General features: G+C 47.5%; 1 protein-coding gene across 1 annotated transcript in view; it reads right to left on the reverse strand.

The window, feature by feature from the left end:
- Positions 1-1054: 1054 nt before the first annotated feature.
- The window catches only part of LOC146200577 (uncharacterized), a 63048-nt gene continuing 41510 nt past the window's right edge, over positions 1055-22592 (reverse strand). The window contains exons 6-9 of the mRNA XM_084592963.1: positions 9732-9876; positions 5700-5839; positions 4720-4840; positions 1055-1386 (exon numbers count right to left, since the gene is read on the reverse strand). Coding sequence (XP_084449089.1) covers positions 1209-1386; positions 4720-4840; positions 5700-5839; positions 9732-9876 — 584 coding nt within the window. The 3' untranslated portion in view covers positions 1055-1208. The remainder of the gene's footprint in view (positions 1387-4719; positions 4841-5699; positions 5840-9731; positions 9877-22592) is intronic.

Genomic DNA, 22592 nt, shown 5'->3' on the forward strand with positions numbered 1-22592 from the left:
GATTTGCTAAGCGCTCAAAATTACACAAAAACGAGTACGACCAAAACTCAGCGTTCCCCTTTTTTAGTTTCCGAAATATGAATCTTATGCGGTGGCTGCTTTCTCTCAGATCTCGCAATAAGGGTAGTTTTCTAATACGCTGTGAAAAGGTAATAAGAAAAGCGTGCCTAGTTTATGCCATTACAAAACATCTGCCGAATCTCAAGCTGGCGCAAGCACTATTTCCTGTAAAATTTGTGCTGAAACTCAGGAGGTACTGTGTGCTAGAGAAAGCAAAATGTTTATTAAAGAGCTTTGTTGTCGACGGCGAGCTTCCATTGTCAACGTTAGATGCGATCTTGAACACGCTGCAGACCACAAGAAGCGGTGGTCTGTGTGGCAATGACAATGTGGCAGACAATCAGATGGCTCAAGAAAAAGTTGCGCATCAGCAATTTGGGACCCAAGCTCCACTAACTTAACTAATTCACTCGAGCTAGTGCAAAACAACTCTGCCCGGTTCATCCTTCTTAACTACAATCGTACAGCAAGTGTCACCTCCATGAAAAACATGCTAAATCTAACTACTTTAGCCTCCCGTCGAAAATTCTCACGGTTATGCTTATTTCATAAACTTTTCTACAATTGCCCCATTCTACGAGATGAACTAATTTCTGTGCCATATTTCATCTCATCCCGGCTTGATCATGCACATAAAGTCGGCATCACATCATACAAAACCAAAGCTTGTTCGCAGTCGTTTATTCCCCGCACATCAGCAGATTGGAATCACCTTCCCGGATCGACAGCCTGCGATTCCGTGCCAACTTAGCTAACATTGTATACTCAGGCCCTTAACAATTGTATTCATTGCTGTTACAATCACCAATGTTATTTTTGCCTTTCACTTACAACTATATTCTTACTATAGCAGCTAAAAATGTATAACCAGGAACATGACGCTTGTATTTTTCATTTTTGTTCTTTAACCTCTGTTCTATTATTTTTGTGACCACTCCCCTCTGAAATGCCCCTGGCCTTGAGGGTAATCATAAATAAATCATAAATAAAAGGTCTGACACGTCGGTCGTGGAAGGAACGAGAAAAAGGATCGTGCATCTAGCTGTCAGTACTGGACCGCCCCCTTTACCATGAAATTGCAAATTAGGGGGCGTACTAGTCGCGGTAATTCAAACAGCTGCATAACGACTGTATACAACTCTCCAGCGCTACAGTCGCGAACTAGTTCGTCGGTTTGTCAAGCTGCCAAGCGCCGTGCCACCGCACGGCTGCAGTCTGTCGAGGAAGTCCAGGAGGAGTTCTCTGGCGCCGTTCACGTCAGGCGTCTCTTCGCAGCGACGGACGAAACTTCTCTTCATGCAATCTGACCAGCCAGAGCGCAGGAGCCTGCACAAGAGAGTCTCAATGACGCTTCCCTTCCGGACCTTTTATCTGGCACACGGCTTTTCATGCGCTCGGATGCCATCGTCTCATAACAAATGGGCAGGCATCACTTTGTCTCGCTTCAATAATACCTTTTACACATTAGAGCACTCAAAGGGGAGGAAATTGAGAGGCTCGTTATGGTACACACATTCGGAATTTGTAGAAGCTTGGACGGCCGCCACCATAGCGCGGTGGGCAGAACGCTGCAGGCGAATGCTAAGACTTTGGCTTGATGTCCTACAGACGGCGAGTGGTGATAGTTTCCGGGCTAATCAGTTTCAATAATATTAGGTAAAAATCCCTTCCTCCAATTTATCCTAATTTCTTTAAGTTTAGTGGCTCTTGGGTTGTTTCACCTCATTACACAAGCGAGTTAAAGGCAGCCGAGTTTAGTCGGCAGAGGAAGAAGATGATGGATGGATGAGATGGAATGGATGGATGGAAGATATAGGAGCGTCCCCTTTGAAACGGGGTGAGAGCAGTTGCTATCATGTTTAATTTTTCCCCCTATATCTTAATTATTCTTTTAGGTCGGTTAAGTATACCATCATTCTATTTATTAAATTTTTGTTTCTACACTACTAACATTATGTCACTTTTCTGCTTTTAAGCCACCAATCTTCCAATCGTTCTTTGCTAGCCTCCACCCGGCAACTGGTATCTAAACCCCAGGGCCTCAGGTAGAGTGATTGCGCCTGCATCAACTTTGGGATGGATACCATCACATTCGAGTATGAGATGGTTAATTGTTTCCGTGATTTACCACATACTGCACATGTGTCATCTTCATGATTAAATTTCTTTTTGTAGTTGCGTGTTTTATGGCACCCTGATCTAGCTTCAAAAAGTAGGGCACTGGCTCTTGAGTTGTCAAAGAAAGCTTCCTTCCTGATCTGCCTTTTCCACTTTCGGTATAGTTTCACACTTTGTTTCTTTTTCACAAAATGTATCCAACTTTTAACTTCTGCGTTTTTCGCTTGTTCCTTAACGCTCTTTATTTCTTCATCCTTGTTACCAGCATACTTACTGGTTAGGTTTCTAGTTATTTTCCTCCATTGTGAATCAACGCTTTTTAGGTATAGGCATTTAACTACTTTGGCTTATAGAGGGGTATGAGAAAGCAACGCCATCTGGCGATCATTTCCCAAATAAAATCCGCTAAACAATTTCAGTGACAACTTTCGTGCGGGAATGGTGTAATTAAGTCAAAACTGTCGTAGCTGTCAGGTGGCAAAAACAAAATGATATCCTTACGTCTACTGCTAACATCTTGATTACAACATGAAACTGATCCCGCAGAACTTAGTTCAGAAAAGTGTGGCGAAGTGCTACCCTGTCCTTTTTCCCTATCGCTCACCGCTTTGATTTCCTCTACCGCTTCCTCACTATCTTCTGATTTCCGCCGCCCCAGTTCAGGTGCTTGAGATATCAGATACCGGGGCTGGCAAACATCCTTTCCTTCCTTTTGGACATATAACAAAGTAACCACTAAGTTATTACTACTAAGTGTTCAAGCCGAAAATGGCTCCTCTGAATTGTTTTGGCTCGGTGGGATGGGGCCGTGTGCTCCAAGCTACGAACTAAGGTTGGCGCCGTAGGGACGTACTTTTCAGTAAAAACGACGTGAGTGTTCTAAATCAGGCTTAAAAACGCACCTATTTACTTGAAATAATCTCCGGTCAAATATAACATAACCAAACCATCGAAAGTTTCTAAACAGTTTCTCAGAAAATGCCGTCTATGTACAGCCGATGCCCATTCATAAAAAGATTAGACGGGATGTGAACTCTTGCGTTTCAGAGAGGGGCAAGACGTTTCGAAATGAAAAAGGAAAATAATTTTTTAGCAGGATCAAGAACTGCACCCTTCTTTACAATGTGCTACGGAGGCCACACTTGACCACTTCCTAACAACTTGTTCCAGTCTTCATGTGGCCCTCAAGGCACACCTTAGAAGCCACTCTTACCACCCTACCAGACCACTTGACACAAGAGTATGGACACATGGCCCACACCACGGAGAGCTGTTGGTATTCATTGCGGCCACAGACCTGTATCAATATATTTAGGCCCTTATGCCGAAGGGCAAAGTTACGCAATATATAAAAAAAGAACTGCGCCTGTCAATAGTAGGTAACAACACAGAAGTCGGCAGGCTGCTCTTGGATATGAATTTGAGGGAAGTGCATTGTCGCCATTGGGCTGGGCTATAAGAGCTTCCTGCTCTACTTGACAGCTAATCACTGAAATTTACAGAAAGAAAAACAATTTACATTCACAGTAACCTTGTCTTAAAATTTTCAGTCAACGAAACAAATTCTAAAAAAAAATCTAAATTGATAACGTGTGGGCGTACAAGGTTACCCAATATTTTACGGGGACCTGCTTTTCAGCAGCATTTTCGGGTAGTTGGCGCTTGCGGAGCTTAGTGTATCTTTAGAGGGTACAAATAGTGTCATCGTTAACTCTGAGAGCAATATTAGTTCTACTGACATCGTAATTTCTAGGATGTATCACTGAAAAGCAGACCGCATGGTCGAAGAACTTCCGAAAAAACTTGCGTTTCATTACAAAGTGTCAAAAACAGTTGCTACGAAAGAGCACTGAACGTGAGTAGATGGGGGAAGCCTCAGTTCGCAGGTCGAGCCAACGTTTCGACAAGTGGACTTGTCATTGTCAGGGAGAGCGATCGTCGCTGGCAGCAGTTGAAATACGCTTGTGCTCCTCCCTCCCCTCCCCAGCTTTTCTTCTTCGGGAGCAAAATGGTATGTTGTTGAGAGAATGGAGGCGGGGGGCTACAGAAGCAAATACGTCGTAGAACCAGCTCCGTGTTTGTCCGACATCACCTCCTTAGTGTACGCTATGGTTTTGCGCTGTGGAACAAAATATCATGATATGTCGCGCATGAGCCACCTGCCTTCGTCTAGGTCTGATGTCAAGTGATTATATAACTTATATTTACGTCGCTTTAATTCTATCGCTTAATTAGTATGCACTGAAAGGTGCTTTCATAGTAACAAAGGACAACGGTGAAAGGCAGAATAGCAACACAGAAGAACGGGGCACACGAGCACATCGACAAGGGCGCAAAAAAAAAAAATCTAGCACCGCATTTCGGCTTCAAAGTACCCTTGCCTACTGAAGCATGCCGCGCCATAGCGTGCGTCTACGCAGCACACGCAATGTTGTTACGTGTCGCGAGGATGGCGACGAGTTATGGTTGCGCCGCCGCGGCATAATGAGGCTCCCCACAGCTACCGTTTGCACAGAGTGGTGTCACAAAGGGGCTGTATACCTGCATTCCTCGTAGGTCCTCTCGGATCCCAGCAGGCGTCGTCCGAGCGGCTTCTTTGCGTCGCCCACCGCGCACTCGCGGAATGCCTTCTCGTCCCAGCATGAGTGGGCGGCCGTCAGATCTGTGGAGTTTGAGGTATACACTAATATTTTGCGTACCACTCACAGGTATCCACGGATGAATGCTCTCGGTCTCCGTAAGCGTCCACTTTTGCGCCTAGATTACACGGCAGCTTTGCATCGACCGCCATAGACAGACATGCCAGAAGCATACGGGTCTTCCACTTCTCAGATAGAAATGCGTTACCGACCACACTCTCGCAATTCTACTCCAAGTGTTCTGTCTTTTAAACAGCGCTTGTTTTACCTGCAGAACACTACCATTTGTTAATGTTCACGCCTTTCTTAAGCTGCGCGATAGATGGCCGGTAAGGTTTCAAGCACATCATCAAAACAGGATTATCTTTTTTTAAATGCAATGAATTCATTAATTAATATAAAAGGCGCGAAGAGAGGACAAAAAGAACACACAAAAGTCAAACGGAAATATCAGCGCTCATGCTGAGCGTGCTCTACGTGTTTTCCTCTCTACCACAGGGCTCAAGCACGAATAAATAGCAACTTGCACAAAAAAAAAAAAAAAAACGAAACCGAAACTTGTCATCATTTCTATAGAAGTGCTCTGTTCTATGTTTAGAGAGAGAGAGAGCAAAGGAGATAGCGTTAGTAGATGGCATGCAGTTCATGGTGTTGCGAAGTGCGCTCATTCTTTCCACTGCCTCTTTACAACACGCTTGTGCTTAAGGTCCTGATTGTTTGACTCACCACAGAGCTGTACAACAGAACTCAGAATGTACAGCCCTGTCGATACTGTGGCGCCGCATTAATTAAGTTGTTTCGTCCATGTAGTAGAAGAAGTGCGCATAAAATGAATTTTACGTTGCAGTAAAAAGAAGAAAACTGGAATGAAAAATGGCTCACTGGTGAGCAGCTGGGGCGGTGCTGAGCAAACGGTGCCCTGCACAGCAATGGCCGCCTGATGGAACCGTTGCAACGTGCCGCGCTGCTCTAGAGTGCACTTTTTCAAGCTGTCTTCGGGGCGGCACTGTCCAGCCGGCTCTCTGCATATTTACGAGAGGATAGAAAACGTTCATCACAATCCCCACCGAGAACCCATATCAAAGGGCTCGTAGAACCCCACGCCACTCCGCCCATTCCGCGGCCTGATTTCGTGATTCAAGCGCTGTTAAACATACGAGTTCCGCATCTGCGTCCGGTAGCTAGGTAACTTACGCATTTACATGCGACAGAGCACGTGGACAACGAATGCACCTGTCAGGCACATTGGCATATTCGTGAATGAATCAATTGCGACGTATACCAAACGAAGGATGAGCTCCATATAGAGGAAAGGGTGAAAATATATTGGGTATGCCGTAATTGAGACTTATTTCATTTTTCTAAGCGCGATTTTTCTTTTTCAATCAAGCAAAGTTGCTGTGAATCAAAGTGATTCTGTTTTCTGAGCGCCTAGTTTCGAACCTTCTATTGGTATCTTCTATATTGCATAAACTTCTCGTTGGAACATAAGTATTCTGCAGTGCGAAAAGAAAAACGAAGTTCGCTTATCTCGGGCTAACTCACTACGGCACCATAATTAAAAATATCGGCTAACCAAAACAAAAAACGCGGTCTTCAAAATACAAATCCCGTCTGCACTGTGATGAAAAAGCTAATTTTTGCCGAACGCCATTTCGCAATATTTCTTCTTTTATTAAGGCGAAATTCTTTCTATGCTTATGGGCTATAAAAATGTCCGCAGGAAACATTTGCATGAACTGACAGCTAAAGGACTATAGACGCCAAATTTCGGTGGCATTTTTCTTATCGTTAATAATGCTTAAAGTCATTCCTGTATATCGATCCGTCGCAAGTTTTACCTACAACCACTAAATAGTTTATAATTTAATTTTTTTCTTTTCATCAGTTCTGGTTTCAGCAGCCGAGAGATAGTTGTGACGTCACAATCAATTCTTGATGCGCGGCATGAAAACACAACGATATATTCGATGACTCTTCACTTGTAGCAATTTGTTTTCCTAAGGCATGCTGGCTTTATCATTGTAGTGAATTTAAATGACACAATAACGAATATAGCGCTTTATTTTCATCCCTCACGTGACCTAAACTCGACTTTGACGGCATAGCCATCGCTAAACTGTTGAAACCGAAACAGGTGATGATGATGATGATGATGATGATGATGATGATGATGGAAATGTTTATTGAAAGCCACATTGGCTTAGAATCAGGGAAGGCTGATAGTGTCCCTAGTCCGGGACAACGTTGGTAAAAGCCGCTGCCCGTGCTCTTTCGACAAGGGTGGTTCTTCCTTGAGGTCCGAGCTGGACAGGGCCGCCTCCCAGCCTTCCCACGTTGGCTGATTTATTATGTCAATACTGGTAATTTGTTGACAGGCCCTTACCAAATGGTATGTTTGCCTTCTGGCCACAAAATTTGCACTGCGCCGAAAAGGACTCGGGCTCAACGGCATGAAGTGTTGCTGTATTATTAAATGACAGTTACTGGTACTCCCCTGATGGGGCTGGGATAGGTAGGTTCCCGCCGCTTGCGGCGGGGGCTGGCCTGCCTCAGAATTTTTATCTGTTGCAGGCCGTCATTGCACCCGCCACCACTTCGGTGGTGGAAGACGGCTGTTGTTGCGACGCACGTCTTCCTCTTCCTCTTCCTTTTCTTTCTTCTCTATTTTCTCTTCTTTCCCTTCCTATAAATCAATCAATCAATCAGTCAATCATTCTTCTCTATGTTCTCTTCTCTCTGCACGAGGCAGCGGAGGTGGCTCAGCTACAGAGCTAGTAGCAGGCCCGTGCATTTTCTTTTCCTTCTTCTTATAGCCACAACAACAGTTCGTAGCCTACGAAGGTGACACTCTTCTGATTTACTAAGACCATTAGCGGGCCTCGGGAATGTGCCTTTCAAGGCGCAAATGCTGTAATATCTCTGAATATGTTGTTAACGGAGAGGGGGAGCCTAAATCAGCAAGGGAGGACGTAGAAGGATTCCGGGGAAAAAAAGCTCGGGCCGAAGCGTGTGCGTGCTCATTTCCTTCAACTCTCTGGTGACATGGTACCCATATTAGCCCCTTCCGTGCAGCTTAAGTCCTACATTGACTCAGAATTCCGCAGGCAAGCGGCGTGATTCTGCCACGCAAATAGCTTCTATAAGCTGCCTGGGAATCTGTAACTATGTATTTCAATGCGGAGTGCATTGCGGATAGGGCTATCGCCACTTCCTCCATAGCCTGCGTATCTCCGTTACGAACGGAAAGCCCGCCCACGACCTGCATTTGATGCACCACTGATATTGTTGATATCACCACTACAGGACCCGCAGCGTCCACGAAGAAGGCTTCTTCTTCTCTTGAATTAGATTCGTTCATCTTCTTGCTTCTCGCCACTCGTCTAGCATGATGATGCTCCAGGTGCATGTTTTTGGGGAGCGGAAGCGTAAGAAATTTGCTCTTCCACTCTTGAGGTATATCTTGTTTCTCCGCCACTTGTTGTGGAAAGCAAATGTTCAAATTTTCTAAGACCCTGCGACCAGTCTTGGTTGTGGCCAGTCCCACTACCTGTCTTGTACGATGGGCGCTAATCAGTTCATCAGCCGTATTGTGTACCCCCAGTCGTAGCAGACGTGTATGTCCCGAGGTAAGATACGCATTTTAGTGCGTGCAGTGGTTCTTGCTGCATCCTTAAAAATCAGGCGTCAGTGCTTCAATGAAGGTTGTGAGCAATAGACGTTATAGACACGAAAATTAGGCAATTTTTACAATGTGTCTAACTCGGGAAAAAAGATTTGGAAGTGGGGATATCGATCTCATCTGCCATTCTAATGGCACATCGTGGTTTGGCAATGCCTGCGATTTCGACGACCCAGGGATCATTGAGCCGGTTAGATGTGCTTTCGCACTAAAAACGACCCCATGACACGTTTTGGAATCCAAATACATGTATTGCGAATTTCGATTTCGACGGTTCTTCAACTGAGCTACGGCAACGACCGATCGACCTTGTACTTTTGTATGTATTTTTGTTGGCTATATGGTATCCTTGGTAGTGTTCACCAGCGCCACTTCGTCCATAGCGGCGGACTTCGAATGTACTAACTTGCAGTGAGTATCCTGTGTAACCTGATCAAGCCGAGGAAGAAGGGAGCTATGTGGTGCCCCCTAGTCCTCATTAGGCTAATCAGCGAAGAAGGAAAGATGAGGGGATTGAACACAAAGAGAGCCAACAGCCACCGATACAAAGGCAAGCGTAGGGGATTCAAAAATACTGGAAGGATCGATTCCGATCTCACCTTCTCATCACAAAGTTCGGCTTGATAGCGACTGCAGGTGCAACTACGCAGGGAATGATGAGCCAGTTGCGCCTCGTGAATCAGTGCTTTTGCACTAAGTGGTCCGCCCGACCGTTCCTCGGCTCGTCGCGGCGCCTTAACCGGTGGCGATTTACCCCTTGCTCCCTTCACCTTCTTATGCCCGTCAACAGCGAGCCATTTTTTACTTCCCGTCTCAATGATGGACTCATGCAAATATCTCTAAAACTTACGACGCGTTCGATACACGGTCGTGACATTCAACCTGTACCCCTCTGCGACCTCTGTTTTCTTTGTCATGGTTTATCAAATCATACTGCACACAAAAACGCTACTGTCATCGACTCTGCGGAGCAGAAGATATATTACGTGGGTGCAGCGGGAGAGATGAACACATCCGCGTTGGCTTGGATTGACTTGGTTCTCTGCCCACACTCAGAAACAAACAAAATAACAAAAAAAAAAACGAAAAACAATTTTTTCGTGATCTGCTCAGGGGTGCGATACCTTATACCGTTCGTTCGGTGCGTTGCACCGAATGAACAGTATAAGGTATTGCTTAATGAAACAGGGTGTTGACCAGGCTCGAGTCTGCAGGCCCCTGGTCGTGCTCACCCGCAGATCTCTGCGTAGAAACGGCTCACATTCTTTCCGGGCTTGCCGTATAGCAGCAACATGGCCCGCACCATGTCAATGCTCTGTGCCAAGCAGAGCTCGTGCAGCTGGAAGGGGCACTCCTCCTGGAAAGGGTCTACGGGTCCTGCAGTGATCATTACGCACACGATGCTCATAAGTCTGGCTGAGAGCAGCGGGAGACGATGCGAATAGTGCATGTCTTATTAATCACTGGTAATTAAAATCGCATAAAAGATAATAAAGTCAGGGCAAAAAAAAATTTAGAGGGCACTTTGTGCCACTAAAGTGCGATGAGGCGAAAGCCATTAAGCGCGGTGGATCTTAGCCACCCACTACGGCGTCTCTATCTCCCTCTCTTCACTCCCACCGTCCCCCCGTTAAAACGCCGCTGATTCCTAGTTTCCCGCGTCTTCTGGTTGATGCGACGTCCGAGGAAGAGCCAAATGAAAGGCGCAGCAGGCTGCCTGGATCGGACGCCAGGCGGGGTCAGCTTCGTATATGCGTGAATGACGCCATGACTACACCAGTTGATGCTGTCGTAGTCATCTCTGCCATTATCATCATCACTGCCATTGTAACTACCACTATCATTATCAGTCACTATCTACCCCTAACTAGCTGCGGCATTCTCCATAACAACCGCGCTGGCATGACGCTAGGCAGGGAGAACTAAGATAGTCTGTTCTGAAAATAGTAGGACTCATTTAAAAAAAAATTATTCATGAGGATAGTACAAACGATTAGAATTTTAAGCACACTTCCACATCTACACACTGCTGCCAACAAGTTTTCCAGTTTTCGTACGCCTTCAGGAACGTCTAGACCGGAATGGTATTTAGCTCCCCCGTCATGGCCTGTTGAACCGCCTATAGGGAACCAAAACTGGAGTTTGGATGGATGGATGGATGGAATATAGGAGCGTCCCCTTTGAAACGGGGTGGTAGCAGTAGCTATCATGCTCATTTTTCTCCATATATCTTAATTATTGATTTAGAATGGTTAACTAAACCACCATGCTATTTATTAAATTTTGCTTCTACATTACTAACATTATGTCACTTCTCTGCTTTTAAGCCACCAATCTTCCAGCCGTTTTTTGCTAGTTTCCACCGCCGGTTTATTCACCCGGCCACTGTTATCTCTAAACCCTAGAGCTTCAGGAACAGTGATTGCGCCTGCATCAACTTCCGGATGGATACCATTGCATTCGAGTATAATATGGTCAATTGTTTCACTGGAGTTTCCACATACAGCACATCCGTCATCTCCATTGTTAAACTTCTTTTTGTATCTGCGTGTTCTAAGGCATCCTGATCTAGCTTCAAAAAGTAGGGCACTGCCTCTTGAGTTATCAAAGAAATCTTCCTTTCTGATCTGCATTTTCCACTTTCGGTATAATTCCACACTCTGTTTTTTTTTTTTTTTTCATCGAATTTATCCAATTTTCACCTTCTGTGTTTTTCACCGGTTCCGTAATGTCCTATATTTCTCCGTCCTTATGACTAGCAGACTTACTAGTTAGTTTCCTAGTTCTTTTCCTCCATTGTGAGTCAACGCTTTTTAGGTACAGGTATTTAAATACCTTAGCTGCCCATCTGTTACTGTCCAATTTCCTCAGGCGTTCCTCATATAATATTTTACTCTGAGCTTCCCGTACTTCGAAAGATGCCCAGCCCATAACTCCCTGTACCGCCTCATTTGTAGTTTTGCCGTGGGCACCTAGTGCTAATCGTCCAACAGATCTCTGATTTGTTTGTAATGTCGACTGTACCTCTGATTTTAGGCACAAAACCGCATTTCCGAAAGTAAGCCCGGGCACTATAATTCCTTTCCAAATACCCCTCAATACCTCATACCTATTGTATCCCCACAATGCCTTATGCTTCATTATCCCGGCATTCCTTCGCCCTTTGGCCTTAAGTGATTGCTCATGCTTTCCAATGTATGCCAATCCTTCGTTTACCCATACCCTCAATTATTTATATTCTGCTACTCTAGGTATTTCAAGGCCTTGAATTTTAAGACCCTGATCAGTTGAGCCGTTGAAAATCATCAGACCCGACTTAACTGCGCTGAAACTGAAGCCTAGAGCGTCCCCTTCGTCTCCGCAATATTTAACTAGAGTTTGCAATTCTTCCAGACTCTCAGCTAGCAGCACAATATCGTCTGCATACATCAAACCAGGGAGGCGCTGCTCTACCGCCTTTCCACCTAATCTGTATGACAGGTTAAAACCTTGGTTACTGTCTTGTATCCTCCGTTCCAGGTTTATCATATAAAGCATGAACAGCACCGGTGATAGAGGACAGCCTTGTCTTAATCCTTTGCATACTTTGACATCCTCCGTACTTCTTATCCCTTCAGACGTAATTTCTACTTTGTTATCCCGGTATATTTCCTGTAGGAACTCTATTATCTCATAACCGGAGAGTTAGCTCCGCGACGCCAGCGCTCGGTTTCCAGCGGAGCGGAGAGGAACTACAAAACCTACGCGCATCCGCGCCCACGCTGCGCGCGGCTGTCTGCGGAGTCTGCGCAGCCCGCTCGCTCGGGAGCGCGTGCTACAGGCAGCCGCACGTGCAAGCGGAGCGGGAGAAGGAGAGTGAGGATGAAGGGGGATGGTTGTGCGTCTGTGCGCGCAAAGCCGGCGCTCTTTGCCAGTGGTATTTCTTATTTTTGCTTTTTTTTCTGTGCCCCGGCTGACATAGAGGCTGGCTGGAGGCACGCTTTTTATCGGTGCTTTCGAAAGTGAGAAATTATGAATGATTGATCGCCGCGGACATTGTTTTCAAAGAGCGCTTGTTGGCAGGCTCAGACAAAAAAAACATGAACGCGAATTCGGTACTCGAAGGCAGAGGCAAGCGACAGGTATTTTGAAGGACTTGAGGCGGCACCTCTTGATGTCTTTTCCATGTTCAGAGAATGAAGGGTCCAGCCTTCTCGTTGAGAATTGATACGCGTGTACACAGCGACGAGTGCTCCGGGCGCTGGTTGGGGAGCTTGCTTTCCATTTGTGACTGCTCACTTGAAAGGGGCCTATTCAACTCTTTGGAGACAGACGTTTTAGGCGATGCTGCCGACGCCGTGGTTCCTGCTTTCGGCGCGTTTAGGACGCGTTCCCTACAAAAACACAAAGCATGCCGCCTTACCCTTTGGTTCCTGCTGACAGCGGTGAGGGGGAGTTCGCTGCTGCGGCACTAACATTTGAAATCAATGACCTATCTACCTTTAACAATGAGGGGTTTCTTAACGACCTAGGTCACTGACGAGAAGCCGAGGCATGCCAATTTTGCGGCAGTTTCCTCTCTCCACGAGACGAAGAGCGAGGAAATACCTGACGACTTTCCATGAGGGCGGGGACATCTCCCCACGGAAACCTTTGTATTCTTAATTCCATAGCTACACTGTGCAATTCCAAGTTCAGTTATCTCTCTAGCGAATGCACAGTTTTGAGCTCTCGAAGCAGGATCGCGTATGAGGATAGGACGATTAACGTATGTGTTTTCCCTTTATAAGCGCCGAGTCATGGCATTAATGACATATATCTGTTTCTTGAGGCCGCCTTGGTTCTGCGATGGCTACTGCGGCACCGCCAGTTACAGACAAAGGTGCGAGATACGAGCGGTACGAGGTACCTAAAAAAAAAAAAAAACGACAACCATCGTTTCAACACGAAAGAGAGAAGAGAGAAAAACACTTTCACGAGTTTTGCGAAAAAGCGCGCCGTCACTTTTTCGTTCCAGTTCTTTTTTTTCTTGCCCCCTTTGTTAGAGCGCGACGGCGGCCAGAATGCGGCCCGAGGAGGAGAGAAACAACCGAGCGCGCGCGCGCAAACACGTGCGGAGAACAGCGCGGAGCAGACGACAGCATGCTTTTCTATGCGGCAGGGAGCAGACGACGCGGCCGCACTGCGCGTAGATTTTGACGGGATCTCCATGGAGGGCGCTGACGCACAGAGCGGCGAAGCGCCCCCTGGCCCAGGTTTTCTCCCCTATAACCATCCGTGATGCTTGCACGTAGCAAAAGCATGTTTGTCAGGCGCCGGGCTGCCTACTCCTCTCCAATCCAATCTAATTCGATCCAATCTAGTGTAATCCAATCCAATGCAGTCTAATCTTATCCAATCCAGTGTAGTCTAATCGAACGCAGTCCAATCAAGTACAGTTCATTACAGTGAAATACAGTCTAGCCAATCCTGTCGAATTTAAGCCAAACCTCTCCAATCGAAACCAGTCCACTCGATTCCAATCAATCCAGTCCAATCTAAAGTAGTCCAATTCAATTCTGTCCAATGCTGAGTACATCATCATAATCATCATTATCATCATCCTCAGCCTGACTATACCCACTGCAGGGCGAAGGGCTCTCCCATATTCGTCCAATTTACCCGGTCCTGTGCTAGCTGCATCCACTTGACCCCTGCGAACGTGTTAGCCTCATCCGCCCACCTAACTCTCTGCCGCCCCCTGCTACGCTTTCTTTCCCTTGGAATCCAGTTTGTTACCCTAAGCGACCATCGGTTATCCTCTATTCGCACTACATGTCCTGCCCGCGCCCATTTCTTCTTTTTGATTTCCACTATATTGTCAGTAACTTGAGTTATTTCTCTGACACACTCTGCACGTTTCCTATCTCTTAACGTTATCCCTACCATTTTTCTTTTTATAGACCTCTGCGTTGTCCTTAACTTAAGTAGATCTCTCTTTGTTAGCTCCCACGTGTCAGTGCCGTAGGTAAGTACAGGTAAGATACAGCTGTTGTATACTTTCCTCTTGAGCGATACCCGTAAGCTGCTAGTCATAATATGCGAGTGCTTCCCAAATGCGCCGCATCCCAGTCTTATTCTCTTTGTTATTTCCTTTTCATGGTACGGATCTGCGGTTACTACCTGTCCTAAATAGATATATTCGCCTACTACTTCCAGTGCTTCGCTACCTAATGTAAACTGTTGTTCCTTCCTAGGCTATTGAACATTACCTTAGTCTTCTGCATATTGATTTTCAAGTCTCTCTTTTACTTTTCCTGTCTAGGTCATCAATCATTATTTGCAGTTCATCCCCTGAGTTACTTAGCAAGGCAATGTCATCAGCAAATCGCAGATTACTGAGGTGTTCTCCGTCTACTTTTATCCCTAACTGCTCCCAATCCAAGTCTCTGAATAAGTCTTCTAAGCAAGCTGTGAATAATACTGGGGAGATCATGTCTCCTTGCCTAACGCCTTTCTCTATATGAATTTTGTTACTTTCTTTATGTAGAACTATGGTTGCTGCGCACCCTCTATATATATGTTCCAGCACTTTCATGTACGGCTTGTCTCTACCCTGATTTCGCAATGCCTGTATGACTGCCGTGGTTTCTACTAAATGCTTTTTCGTAATAAGTGAATGCTATGTATAAGGACTGGTTATATTCCGAGAATTTTTCTATCACCTGGTTGATGGGATGGATATGATGGATAGTAGAGTATCCTTTCCGAAAACCTGCTTGATATTTTGCTTGGTTGCCGTCTAAAGTTGCTTTGATTCTATTAGCGATTACTTTAATAAATACCTTATACGTAACAGAGAGTAAACGAATTGGTCTGTAATTTTTCAAGTCCTTAGCGTCCGCTTTTTTGTGAATTAAGATAATGTCATGAATTAGGATAATAGCCTAGTACATGCTTGCCCAAAATGCACCGCGGTCTAGGCTGTCATCATAACTACTATCATCCTCACGCTGGACACTATGTCTAGCTGTGCTGCTGAATTAAAGACGAGACATCTTCTTCTGGTTGCTTATTGATTGCCAGATGGCGCGGCGAGCACGCTGCGTCCGCCAGCTGTGGCGGTTGCTATCGGCTCTGTGCCTTCCGCCACGCGAAACTTCTGGTTCGTGGAAAATGTAGCTTTCGCTACAGAAAGTCTGACGGGGCCATGGTCTGTAGGGGGCGGAGGCAGCGTTGCCACCTTGTGGTGGCCAAGATACTCCAATGTGCGGAACGCTGTGTGGCTGGTCGCGTTGTCATGGTGCAGCCGCCAATTGTTGGCGTTGGCTAACAATACGTTTTCGCAGTATTTTGAGGACTTCCACTTTAAAAAAAAATTACATTAACAGTTTGTTCGGGTGATACGAACTCCTTGTGGTTGACTACATATTGATAGAAAAAAAAAGGAAATGAGCACGAACGTTTGCTTGTATTTTATTTGCTCATGTGCGCTTTATTGGGGCGTGCAGAAGAAGGGGTGCGCCACTATGAGCTCAGCCGGTTGTTTTCCGGGTAGAATTCAAACACCTACGTCTTGTCAAAGGTCCAAACAATCGGGGTCCTCATTGACATGATGAAGAAGGTCCTGGCAGATCCCTTTTTGGTTGGCCTTTTGCTCCTCTGACAACATTCGCGGCACCAACTTCGCGGACACTTTCCTCATGGCTAAGTTTTCAGCCGCGATCTCTAAAAAGTTGGTTTGAGGAATACTCAAGTTGTCAGCAATCATTCTGATACTCTTCCTACGATCACTGTTTAGTACATTTTGCAGTCGCGACACCTCGTCTTCCACTCTTTCCCTATCTTCTCGGAACAACTTGTGCCACTCAAAAACACCTGGTCTATCTATGACAGCATCGCAGTAGGTTTGCTTAATCATGTCCTCAGTCTCTCTGCTCGTTTTAAGAACCTTTACACAAAATTTTATTGCGTATCGCTGATGCAGTAAACGCTCCATGATTCTCCGTGACGAGGCATTTCGACAGGTGTTGACAATACAAGTGACCTGCTCTCTTCAACGACCGAGAGCCAACTGAAAATTTTTGCTAGCTTTTGCCAGGTTTTCCCTTCACCAAACCTGCGCGCGAGAACCGTGTCTTGTCCCCCCATTCGCCCAGGAAAACAAAACCAGTCCTACTACTTTCAGAACAGACCGAACCCGGTGTGGATGTCAGGATGATTGACAGTATAGTGGGGCAGGACAAAGGACGCCGCCGTGAGTATCAGGCATTGAAGTCTTTCACCTTAATACAGCGATTCTTTATGTTTCTAATCACACGATGCATCTACAGTAGTGTGCTACTGGGCAACGTATGGAAGTCTTGTAAAGAAAACAGTGCTAATTTAACTACGTGTGGAGGCCTTCGACAGATTTGCGCCGCATTCGTTGATTTGTTGAGCTGCCCTTTCACCTCAACACAAGTGTAACTGTAAGCACAGGTGCGGGAAGCACTTTTAAGAGCAGTATTAATATAAACAGCGCGAACGCGAAGACAAAGGACAAGATAAAAGAAAGCCACAGTATGAGCGCTTGTACCGTGGCTTTCTTTTATCTTGTCCTTTGTCTTCGTGTTTGCGCTGTTTATATTAATAATGAATAAGGACCGACTCGCCCAACAAAGTATCTTGGTAACTCCTAAGAGCAGCTCGGAAATCTCAGGAAAACTGCATACCCATAACGCGAACCGCATGTTTATGTCAGTGTTTGAGTGTGGTCTACGGGGGTGGGCGATCTGAAAGGAAATGGCGTCGTCATGTATCGAAACTGAAATCTAATCTGTCACTCCGGTGGACGTAATCGAAAAGAGTTCTTTAGCACGGCGGGGCACGAGCCATCCACTCAATGCAGGTACGAGGCGCGCTCACGTGATATCGCGGGGAGACGGCATACAAGTACCGCTGCTGGTTCTTGTGGGTCGGAAAAGATTCCGGGCTGTGTGATGTCTGACATCGCACAGCACACGGATGCAACTGCGTTTCGATGGAGGCGAAACGAAGAGGCGTCCGTATGCTGTGCGATGTCAGCGCACGTTAAAGATCCCCAGGTGGTCGAAATTACTCCGTAGCCCTCCACTACGGCTCCTCTTTCTCTCTTTCCACTTTCACTCCCACCATCATCCCTTCCCTTACGGTGCGGTTGAGGTGTCCACAGAAAACAAGTGAGACAGTTACCGCGCCTTTCCCTTCCTATAAATCAATCAGTTTTAGCGCATGTCAAAGATCGATCCCAAGCGGTGAAAATTATTCCGCAGCCCTCCATGCAGATGGTGGTGGTGGTAACAACTTTTATTGCCACGAAATGAAAGGAATTGTTTCGGGCTGGGGCGAGTCTAGGGTGGCCTCCAGTCGGGAGCGACCTCTTGAGCTCGCGTGACGAGGGCCAGTTGCGTAGTTTTTCTTGGGCTGGCCAACAGCTTCTCCCATTCCTCCGCTGAGGGAGCTGGCAAGAGTGTCTTTGGAGGGGGATTGCTGGCGCATTCCCACAGTATATGGTCTTGAGTGGCCTGCGTCCCGTCACCGCAGTGCCGGCATGCAGGGTTGAATTCTTCGTTTGTAATTAACGATAGTCGGTAGGGGCTAAGAATGGCCTTTGTTTGTAGGCGTCTGAGTGTCGTGGCTTGTGCTCGGTCGAGGTCGGGGTGAGGGGCGGGGTACGTGCATCGTAGCTCGCGATAAAAGTTTGTTACATCCGCGTATGTGCGCGGTGCCTCCACAGGCGCGTCCGTTCCCGATAGATCGCCCGTCTCCCGGTTGGTTAAGCCTCGGGCTAGACGGTCGACCCCTTCGTTTCCGGAGTTACCCGCGTGAGCCGGAACTCATACGAGATTGATGTTGTGACTGAGAGATCGGTTGCGCAGAATTCGCGCCGCGAGTGCGCTTACAGAATTTTTGGCGAAATTTTGAACGGCGCTTTTTGAGTCGCTTAGAATAGTTTTGGTGCGGGGATCCGCGATGGCCAGTGCGATAGCTACTTCCTCTGCCTCGCGTATGGATCTAGCATGAAATGTTATGGCGTTAATGAAGGTTGAATTTGGAGTGGCCATACATGCCACGTTTTTGATGTGTTGAGCTGCATACACGTACACTGCTTGTGGATCGTCCTCGTACTGTTTCTCAAGGGTATGTGCCCTTGTCTTCCTGCGGGCATCATGTCTACCTGGTAGCATGTTTTTGGCTATTAGTTTAACAACTAGTCTACTAGTTATGTCAGCCGATAAATGTCCGTCTGAAATTGTGATAAATGCGGCGCCTTTCCTTTCCATGTGGCTTCGCAATGTCTGTCATGCAGTAAGAGCTGGGGTCGGATCTGGATTGCCAAAGATCTGAAGCGTTCAACAATGTTGCTGTCGAAACTGCCAACAGAGAGCGAAATCCACTGGTACAAATCTCGGAACAGACGCCTAAATTTTCAGGACGTGTACTTCTACTATACGTTTCCAAGGAATCTCAAGCGGTTCTGCCATTTGAAAGAGACAGCAGTTTCAATAATTTGAATGCGTCCAATATTCGGTCCAGTCGATTTGGAATTTCCGTCATAATGTCAAGCGCAAGGTAATTCTGAACGGCGTTGACAGCCGTAGCGTTTGCTTCAGCTCATTCGTTATCGCTGAAATGGTTTCTCCGTGGACACATCAAGTGGTGGTGGTGGTGGTTAAAACATTGATTAACTATTAAATAGTTACTGAGAGGTGATTGGGTTAGAACCTTATTTGCCTCCTCCCCTCACAATACTAGGTAGAGCCCTTATTCCGGGGCCTCAGACCTCGGCGGCTGCGTTTCGATGGAGGCGAAACGAAGAGGCGTCCGTGTGCTGTGCGATGTCAGCGCACGTTAAAGATCCCCAGGTGGTCGAAATTACTCCGTAGCCCTCCACTACGGCTCCTCTTTCTCTCTTTCCACTTTCACTCCAACCTTCCTCCCTTGCCTTACGGCGCGGTTGCGGTATCCATAGAAAGCAAGTGACACAGTTACCGCGCCCTTCCCTTCCTATAAATAAATCAGTTTTTTTTCCCGGGGCCTCATCGGCAAGCAACGCCGCCCGCGTCCGTTGTACCAACGCCTTTTGAGGCTTGTGATCTCGAAAGCCGAGCAGAGCCGCCTCGCAGTCCTGTCTAGTTGGATTGGTGTTGGGAAGAATAGATGGGTTTTATTGGCATGCCCAGACTATGTTGGAAGTGTCAGCCACCTCCCCACACTACTGGCGCGCGTCATCAAGGGATACGTTGAAATGTTTAAGCACCGCCGGGCACAGTACACTATTGGTGAAAAGTTTGATGAGGAGACGCTCGGCAGCGCAATCCAGTACAGTACGAGGGGCCGGGTAGCGCGTGTGCTCCTCCTTGTAGTAATCGGGGATGGCTTTGAATGTAAGGGCCAGATTGTCTGATTGAGAGTAGGCTTCCAAGGTCAAGGAGATAGCCCGGGGAGAGAGCGCGTGGGCGTCCTGATCGGCCTGTTCGTTTCCCATGAGCCCCTAGTGACTGGGCGCCCAAATATGGTTGTGCGGAGTTGTCTATCTATCGACAGCTAGATTACAGTATACGCCGGGTAAGCGGTAGAGCCCACCCCGGACAGGCCCCTCGCGAGTCGGTGATGATGTGCTTCGACTTGGCAATACTCAGAGCCAGATCGATAGCAATCTCCTTCGCGTGTGTTGTGCTGTAGGCTTTCAAAGTTAGGCAGTTAACTGCTTGTGTTGTGTATGATTGCAGTGGTACAAAACTCCCGTGGTGTTGGCCGGCAACGTCCACGTATTATACGCGTTGTTGGTGACCATAGTAGAGAGACTTTAGCTTGCCGTGATCCGCCACCGCGCGTTCCAATGCGCCATGGCCTCCGAGATCACCTCCGCGCGCACGCGAGGGTGATATCGGCGGCCATGAATGCGCACACCCAGATCCCCCTGACGCCGATAGATGGCGCCACATACTTGATGTCGGCATATAGACCTGCCGCGTAGGGACCAATCAGATTGTGCGCCCCACTCACGCGCGGTAGAGGGTGCCGGTGGCGGACCGGGGATCCATGGTAAGCTAAATCTGTCTAGTATCGCTCCAACGCTTCCGCGCGCGCCTGGCGACGACCGCTGTGGTCTTCTTTGAACGTATTGCAGGGAAGGGGTCGAACCCGGAGGGCGCATCTCCAGGGTTCTGGCCCTCTCACCCTTTCCTCAATGTGGTATTTGTTCGGCGTGTAGCCGGTCCAAGAGGCGGCGACCGGACGTGATCTGTGTAAGAAGCGCGTATTGGTCTCAACCAATACGCGTTTCTTACACAGATCTTACCGCAGCCGTGGCCTAGTGGTTAGAGCGCCCGTCTCGGCTGCGGGAGGTGGTTAGTTCGAAACCCACCGCCGGACACCCACCGGTAAAAATGGGTACAAGCGTCCCCCGGCCTGGCGCTCGGCTTTTCCTGGGGTGTGCGTTTGGGAGAAGCTCCGTGAACCCCGCTGCGCGCCCCTCCTCCGCAGTGGGCCCAAATCCAGTTTCGAACCTCGCAGCCTGCAAAGGTGGTTCTGTTTGTCTTGCAAAGGTACTTCCTTTGACTTTCACCTGAAGTGCTCCCTTAGAGCCTCAGCTGCAGCAGTCCTAAAAAAGTGGGCTTCTCGAAGCTCCGGGAAGGCGTTCACCACGCCAAGATCAGAAGTTTCTGGTTGGACGTGCTGACCAGAAGGTCGAGATCCCCCTTGATGAATTCCGGTCGATGGCCTCCAGATGATCATCATCGTGCTTGCGCAGGTACATATAGGGGGTCGAGCAGAGGATTCTACTGGTTACAGAGGCATGGGCAAGCCGCAGTGCATCCTTGCTTCGTAATCCGCCCCGCTTGTTGGAGACCCGGCGGACCATACAGCCCTGGTCTTTCATCGTGCGAAGTTTGGTCAGGGGGTGTCAGCCCTGCATTGATGGTGTATGAAGAGGCCATGGACGCGGAACTCTTTGGCCTCCCGGATCAGTTCCGAGGGCAGACTGATGCGAAGCTGAGTTTTGTCTCGAGAGGAGGTGCGTACGTGCACAAATTCAAATTTAGCTGGGGCGCACTGGAGTCCGCAGAAGGTTGCGTAGTCGTCGACTAGCTTCCAGGCAGGACTCTATGTTGCTCAGGTTACCTTGCGGGCCGCAAGGGAACAGTTGAAGGTGAAGTTAAAGTGGAAAGAGAGAAAGAGGAGCCGTAGTGAAGGACTACAGAGCGATGTCGACCACCTGGTGATCTTTAACGTGCACTGACATCGCACAGAACACGGATACCTTCGTTTCACCTCCATCGAAACGCAGCCGCGTAGACGTCTTGCAACTTATTAATGCGTAAGCATTATATGACTTTGTTGGCGGGTTTCGCGTGGGCATGGCATTGTCGGCGCTGCAAAAGAGGAATTAGTTTGTCGGAAAAAGAATGGTGCTAGGATAGAGCGTCAAGGAAACGTGTACAAGTGACACTATGGTAGGTGTGGTTTAATTAGATAATTATTCAGTCAATAACGAATCTAATTGGTTCGCAGAAAAAAAAATTGGCTGTGGCTGAGCTTGGTTAATCCTGGTAATTGCGAAGCAATACGTGGGTTCTGCTACTGTACCGCTTGTGGTGATGCTCTGGTTATGATTATGCTAGTATGGCTATGGTGATACTCTTGGCTGTGCAGTTTCTGCGATATTTGGCATGGGTAAACACGCACAGACAAGAATGACGACACACACATGTTACACCCAATCAGAATGCCGCAAAAGCGGGACACCTTTTGTCCACACAGCATGAGCCATTAAAGGCTTTGGCCTTAAAACACAAAGAAGCTAAACGCCACAGCCCGCCGGGACGGCAAGTGAGCCGAGTCCTACTGTCTCGACCAAAAAATTCGCGCGCCGCGTGCACGTCGCTCCCATTTGGCTGCGTTCCGAACTAGTAGTGCTCGAACGAGATGCACATTCCACACTGTCGGCCAAACTTATACCTTCCTCACTTGCTTCTGCCGTTGATTATGCGGCCGAAGACGCTGGGCATTTTTTTCGCCTGGCTGCATCTTGAGCTCGTCGCTTGGAAAGCCGCTCTTCTTCTGTCTCCGTATCTCGCTGATGCTTTCTCTTTGCAACCTGCCTAAGC

The sequence above is a fragment of the Amblyomma maculatum genome, chromosome 2 (genome assembly GCF_055883805.1).
Source record: "Amblyomma maculatum isolate TAMU_Amacu chromosome 2, ASM5588380v1, whole genome shotgun sequence".
Taxonomy (NCBI): Eukaryota; Metazoa; Arthropoda; class Arachnida; order Ixodida; family Ixodidae; genus Amblyomma; species Amblyomma maculatum.